We start from the raw sequence: 6,438 nt of genomic DNA on the forward strand, positions 1-6,438 counted from the left end.
CCTCGCTGTAGTTAGTTAGACAAGAATAGCTCCATTCCCACTCAACTATCTCTCTCGCACAACTCTGACCGCACGACAACAATGGAGTGCTCCTTCCAGTATGGTTATAGTTCAATGGTTTTAAGTGCAAAAGGTGCAAAAGTGCAGAATCACTTCAGCATCTCCTTAAAGCCCGTATCAGACTACGGATTGAGAGTAGGATTAGATTGAAATTTGACCAATCACAATAAAGTTTACTAACCTCAAGTTCAGTAACTTTTACTCTAATTGGTCAAATTTCAATCTAATCTCAATCCGTAGTCTGATACGGGTTTACGATGAGTTTCAGAACGCGTCGGTTTTTTAAAAAACGGATACGGTCTTCCATAGATTTGCGCAGTGACGATAGCTGTGCCATTTGTTGAATTATGTATGAGATGCATACACCGTGCTTTCCAGCAAGCGACACAAGTCGACACAAATGTCGTTCTGTCTTTCTTCGCATTCAATGAATAATAAAGACAGAACGACACTTGTGTCGACTTGTGTCGCTTGCTGGAAAGCACGGACAGTATACCACGATGTATACGCACGTCATTTAATATATTTATACATGCATATATGTTTATTGTTTATGTAATATGTATAGTCGCATTTCATGAAAAAAAGTATTTCCAGAAACATATTCTTTTAGGGTCAGTTCCACAAACGTCGGTGGACCAGAAACATTGCTGAAACATTGACCCGATACAACCGAACGTTGGCTGCTTTTTCTTTAGACACCTCTTGTATGCGCAACTCGACAATCGATCGGGAAGGCTCGAAACAGATCCGCAGAGCGATCCGTGATTCGCGGTTTTCGCAACATCGGCGCGCTGTAAACTCATCAAAATAAAAGAAAAAGAGCAGCCGACCTGACTTTCTGTCGCTGCTAAAAAATTAATTGGACAGAAATAGACGTTACGTGCACTGTACATTCGCACATTTCACGACACGTGTACGATCGGGGCTCATCGGAAACGATCGGGATGTTCGATTCAGGTTGACGCTTGGGTCAAGTAATTCGTGTTCGAGGCTCGAGTCGCCTGGAGTGCCCGGTCGTCTCCCACGGGACTTTTTCTTTTTTCCTCGAGAGCAACCCCGCACGAAGCCCGGAGACGGAACGGGTCGGCGACGTGGGCGACGCGGAATCGACACGTCCCTCCGATGAATCCGCTCGCGCGCAAAGGGCGTTCGCGGGAGAGCTGACGAAGCTCCGCACAGTGGGACTCGCGTGCCGCATCATAACCAATGACGTGGATATAGGTTAGGTTACCGTTCGCGCTCAAACGGACCGAGCCAATCGCCGCGGGTGTAGCGGGCACGTTTCCTGGACGCCGGACCAATTTTGTAAATAACAATGTTCGAGATCACGGACACGCAGAGTGAGTGCGCGGGGATCGGCTCCCGCACGGCCGTTGTCGATCCTTTTGCTAGGCTAAGCCGGCGCGGTCTCGATCGCGCGCGCATTCTTTGCTGGATCTTACCGTGAGGGACTTTGTTCCAGAGATCGGCGTGGGGCTGGCGGGATTCGGCATCTCCTTCCTCTTCCTCGGCGTGCTGCTCCTCTTCGACAAGGGTCTACTCGCTATCGGAAACGTAAGCTCGATCGCGCACGCTTTCAAACTGCTCGCTTATTTACGTCTGTTAGATCTTTGTACCCCCGTGACTGACCTTTCGCAACGTTTGTCTCCCCCCCTGCAGCTTCTGTTTATATCGGGGCTCGCGTGTGTCATCGGGCCGTGGAGGACGTTGAACTTCTTCTTCCAGAGGCACAAGATAAAAGCCAGCGCCTCATTTTTAGGAGGCGTTTTAGTAGTGCTTATGGGTTGGCCCATCGTAGGAATGATCTTGGAAACCTATGGCTTTGTACTACTCTTCAGGTGAGTGTTGAACCCATTGGACAGTGGGCATACACGCGCACAGTACACCCGAGTCAAGTACGATCCAATAAAGAGAACGTCGAGGCGTGGAGAAGCAGCTGCGAACGCACGACGAGCTTGTCGTCGAGTCCTGAACGACCTGGCATCCGCTGACAGAGGGAGCTTTCCAGCAAGCGACACAACTGTCGTTCTGTCTTTATTATTCATTGAATGCGAAGAAAGACAGAACATTTGTGTCGACTTGTGTCGCTTGCTGGAAAGATCCCAGAGTTAACGTGGACCCGTGTCTCCTGTCCAAGTTAATTAACACGCATCTCTGTTTCAGTGGTTTTCTACCGGTAGCGATAAATTTCTTGCGGAGAGTGCCTATACTGGGGATGGTGCTGAATATGCCTGGCATCAGTCGAGTTCTGGACATAATAGCGGGCGACTCTAATCGCACAACTGTATGATACGTCAGGAAACATCCACGTCTCTCCGCTTGGAAACCTGTATATAAAACGGTCGAGTGTCACGCTCCATGTTCTTTGTCCATCATTCCTGCTTGTGAATGTGTCAACCGTCGGGTTTTTGTACAAAAATAGAAGGATAATTTATCTCTCGTGTCGGTCTGTGTGAGAAAAGATATCGGTAAGACGTTGTGTTATAATCGATTTGTATGTTTTTTTTTTTCAATTTATATACACTGTGACTTGTATTGATTACGTCAAGGGTACATTTGGTTACACGAGAAACATTCCAAAAACTCTTTTGTAAAGATATTAGACTTTCTTTATCTCGAAGTACTTGTTATTGTCGGTAAAACAATGGCCAAAAACGTACTCTTCTCCTGATCAAGTAATGAATGTTTTCGGATAACATAATAAATAAACGTGTTCAATGTGTATTATTTATCAATATGGGTGTCTCGCATATCAAAATCACGGTGAAGAATGTACCAAATTTATATAAAATCCTTTAAAAGTTTTGAGACAAATATATCAATGACCGTAAATGTTAATTTAGAAACGTATTGATATTGAAATCGTATTGATTGAAAGGAAAAAAATATCTATTAATTTTATAGTTAAATTTGTGAAATAATTCAACTTGAAACTTGTTATACTAAAAGCGGCTCTGAAAAAAATGTTCTTTTCGTTGTTTTCAGGAAAGAAAATAATTTCCGAATGTATGAAATTTTATATCGTTTTTATTGATTTGCTGCTTTCCCTGCATGCATCCTAACATGAACAGATTAGATGCATACATTCTGAGTAACGCTTTTCATCTTACATGGTCGTCTGGAGTGCGAAATTAAATTATCGTCCATCAAAAATCAACGGACTGGCTGATACCATTAAAATGATTGTTTATTAATTACGAATTAATTATGAATTATCTACAACGGGCCGAGAATAAGGGCGGGGGGCGGCCCAGGCTACGCGCCCCGCCATCGCCGTGATGACACTTCGTCGCGCGTTCTCCTCTCTCGATGATTTCGCGTGCGCTGACTTGGTTCTCTAGGCAATTTGTTACTTTCAAGTACTTAGATATTCCGACCGGTCTACTTACTCAGCGTGGCGTGTATGGAACGTTATCCAGGTAACAGGTGTTCGCGATACCTAAACGCGATTGTGCTTGCCTCTTCAACGTTTTTACAACAATAGAATACGAAAATACGTAATGTCAATCGCTGCGGGAAAATACTGAATCCGGCAATAAGTTAAGCAGATTCTCTTCTATGCTTATTTTCTTTTTTTTATGGTTTATGCCGAGTTTCATGCACTTTACGAGCTGCTACAACAAACGTCCTCAGCCTGAATTACTTATTAATATCCTCGACAGCACGTTCTTTCTTCCGTCCGTCGGTCTGTGGGAATCGCTATCAAATCGGATGGTGTGGATAATTTAATGACAATGTCAGTGATCGTGAAAGTAATGAGACGAGGATCGTTTTAGCACTTTAAAGAAGGTTCTTGATCTCGTCGTACAACACGAGTACGAGCGCACCACCTGTACCGCGGAGAACGTTGGAGAACGCGCCCTTGAAGAAGGCACTACCACCTTCCGACTTGTAAATAGTGGCCCAGCAGTGAAGAGTGCTTTTGTACAGGATGTCACTCTTGGCACGGCCCGACTGCATCATCATACGCCTACGTACTGTGTCGAAGGGATAGGATATGATACCCGCGACAGTGGTTACGACCTGCAACAGATACGGATGAGTCAGCGTGGTGCAATTCAACGACGGTTCCTGTCCCCAACAGACTGTTAGGACGGCAGAGATACGCGAGGTAAACGCATTCTCACCTGGGCGATACCCCACGAGACGAGGAATGGAGTGTTTTTGGGGTCTGGCAGCATGCCACGGGCAGTGTCATAGAAACCGAAGTAAGATGCACGGTAAATGATGATACCCTGCACCGATACGCCGAACCCGCGGTAAAGACCGACGAGACCGTCGGTTTTGAAGATTTTGGTCAAACAATTACCTAAGCCGGAGAATTCACGCCCACCGGCACCCTTGCCTACGTCGGCAGCCAACCTGATGGAGTAAAGAAAGGATGTGAAAATGCAGCAACAAGTTTTAAATATTTCAGTATTTATAGAATTATTTATATATTTTTTTTTATTTAATAGAAAAATAATATTTTTAAGATGGACATAAATATATCTATTACTCTTCGCTACGATAGGTACATAAAGTTACAAGAATAAATTTAATTCTAATTACTAATTGCTTGTTCATTAAGAATGACAATTACTATTACATGTTCCACGATTCTTTTAGCATAAAAAGAACGAAACTAATCGGTTCCGTGTAGTGTTGTTAGGCTGAAAGCCCTTCATACTTCATTTTAATTACAATAGAACCTCTCCGGCATGTCATTATTGACTACTTTAACTGCAAATTTCGCACAATTGTGACGTGACGGAGCAATTTGACAAACGGGATCGTATTCGACGTCCACTACGGGAAACAATCATTCTCGTTTTTTTGTGCTTCTTTCTTTTCTTGAACAGTGTTATTAACGCAATAGTAATTTCAATTATTAGCTGGAACAATCAAGTAGCATTAATAAATAAATTTAATGGAAAATCGTCTCGCACATTGTTGCGTTCCAATACCATTTCTTTGGCAAACTTTGATTCTCCAATCTATCTTTGCGGAACAATACCTATTATTAGCGTACGGATGAGATAATTTCTATTACTGACATGTGGAATAAAGTAAACTGTTCCGAGTAATTTACCTGGTTCTGGCAAAGTCAAGTGGGTAGACAAAGCAGAGAGACGTGGCTCCAGCAGCACCACCAGACGCGAGATTTCCAAGGAAGTAGCGTCCGAACTGAGTATTCTTGTCAACGCCACCGAGGAAAACCTGCTTGTACTTGTCCTTGAAGGCGAAGTTCAAGGCCTGCGTCGGGAAATATCTGATAACATTGGCCAAATTACCGCGCCAGTAGCTGAGGAATCCTTGCTCACGTGGAATACGAACGAAACAATCGATCATACCTAAAAGACACACAAATATACAGTGCGAATTTAATCCAGTACAGCTGCGCGAACGCTCACGCATCTCAGTTTACACCTTATTTTAATAATTTTTCGCGCACAAAACGTGTTTCAGATTGCGAGTAAAGTAGAAACCCAAAGATACATAACGTCCGCCTGCCGAAGAATATTAAGTCTCGAGCTTCTTATTCAAATTCTTGTTAACAATAATTGAAGTGATCTACGAATCATAATGTAGAGGCGAAGAAACCTTGAACATTCACTTATAAAGCTAAAGAACTACAGAACGTATTTTGTACGTTCCATATATAATCGAAAACCCTAAACTCATTCTTATTCAAATTCTTGTTAACAAGGGCTGAAATTATCCACGAATCATAACGTAGACTGCGGTCAAGCTGTCGCTTCATGTTAAATGAAAATGTTACAAAGTATCCTTCCTCTCTTTTCTTTCAGTAAAGATAGAAAGAGATGAGAAGCGCTTCGAAGCGTTTGCAGCATAGTATAGCTAGTAGGTCTACTAGCTCTGTCGGCTCCTTTGATCTTTGCGGTCCCAATCACGTGGTATTCCGCCATTATTTTGGGCAGAAATCCAACAGTGCATGTGTGTGTACGTACTGTAGTTGTACGTGTGGTAGCGTATCAAAACTGCACTACCACACACCCAACTTTTCTCTCATTAGTCTACCCAGAACAATGATCGAATGCGCAGATGGGATCGGCGCAAAACGACACCCTACTAGTTAAGACTCGAAAGGCCTGCGTCCACGATGCTAGAACTTGGTCCAAGTTCCAGTTCCGAGAAATGTGCGAGGCTAATCAACTTGCAACTATTCTATAAAAGCTGCAAGTCGATTGACTACACTTTTCTCGGAGCTAGAACTTGGATCAAGTTCTAGCATCGTGGACACAGGCCTTTTATGGAATAGCTGCAAGCTGATTGCCTACACATTTCTCGAAACTAGAACTTGGACCAAGTTCCTGAATACACGAAAAACCTTAAGCAGTAGAACTTAAGACCTAAAGGCCTGTGTCCACGATG

General features: G+C 43.5%; 2 protein-coding genes across 2 annotated transcripts; one reads left to right on the top strand and one right to left on the bottom strand.

Annotated features, from left to right (window-relative positions):
* Positions 1-854: 854 nt before the first annotated feature.
* LOC105558911 (vesicle transport protein GOT1B) lies at positions 855-2,901 on the top strand. The gene is made up of 4 exons (XM_012006843.1): positions 855-1,403; positions 1,526-1,617; positions 1,723-1,901; positions 2,227-2,901. The coding sequence occupies exons 1-4, from the start codon at positions 1,379-1,381 to the stop codon at positions 2,351-2,353; spliced, it is 423 nt and encodes a 140-aa protein (XP_011862233.1). The 5' UTR covers positions 855-1,378; the 3' UTR covers positions 2,354-2,901.
* A 171-nt stretch (positions 2,902-3,072) lies between these two features.
* Positions 3,073-5,520, bottom strand: LOC105558912 (ADP,ATP carrier protein 2-like). Its single transcript, XM_012006844.1, has 3 exons — positions 5,135-5,520; positions 4,191-4,425; positions 3,073-4,086 (listed from the first exon to the last, which is right to left on the bottom strand). Exons 1-3 carry the CDS (start codon positions 5,458-5,460, stop codon positions 3,844-3,846), a joined length of 804 nt encoding a protein of 267 aa, XP_011862234.1. The 5' UTR covers positions 5,461-5,520; the 3' UTR covers positions 3,073-3,843.
* Between the last annotated feature and the right edge of the window lie 918 nt (positions 5,521-6,438).

The sequence above is a fragment of the Vollenhovia emeryi genome, unplaced genomic scaffold (assembly GCF_000949405.1).
Source record: "Vollenhovia emeryi isolate VEMERY1.0 unplaced genomic scaffold, V.emery_V1.0 DF939304.1, whole genome shotgun sequence".
Classification (NCBI taxonomy): Eukaryota; Metazoa; Arthropoda; class Insecta; order Hymenoptera; family Formicidae; genus Vollenhovia; species Vollenhovia emeryi.

Coding starts and splice junctions, on each gene's coding strand:
- LOC105558911 (XM_012006843.1), top strand. CDS start 1,379: ATGTTCGAGATCACGGACACGCAGA. Junction 1,618..1,722: donor GTCTACTCGCTATCGGAAAC/GTAAGCTCGATC, acceptor CCCCCCCTGCAG/CTTCTGTTTATATCGGGGCT. Junction 1,902..2,226: donor GGCTTTGTACTACTCTTCAG/GTGAGTGTTGAA, acceptor TCTCTGTTTCAG/TGGTTTTCTACCGGTAGCGA.
- LOC105558912 (XM_012006844.1), bottom strand. CDS start 5,460: ATGCGTGAGCGTTCGCGCAGCTGTACTGGATTAAATTCGCACTGTATA. Junction 4,426..5,134: donor CTTGACTTTGCCAGAACCAG/GTAAATTACTCG, acceptor TTACTCCATCAG/GTTGGCTGCCGACGTAGGCA. Junction 4,087..4,190: donor TCTCGTGGGGTATCGCCCAG/GTGAGAATGCGT, acceptor TATCTGTTGCAG/GTCGTAACCACTGTCGCGGG.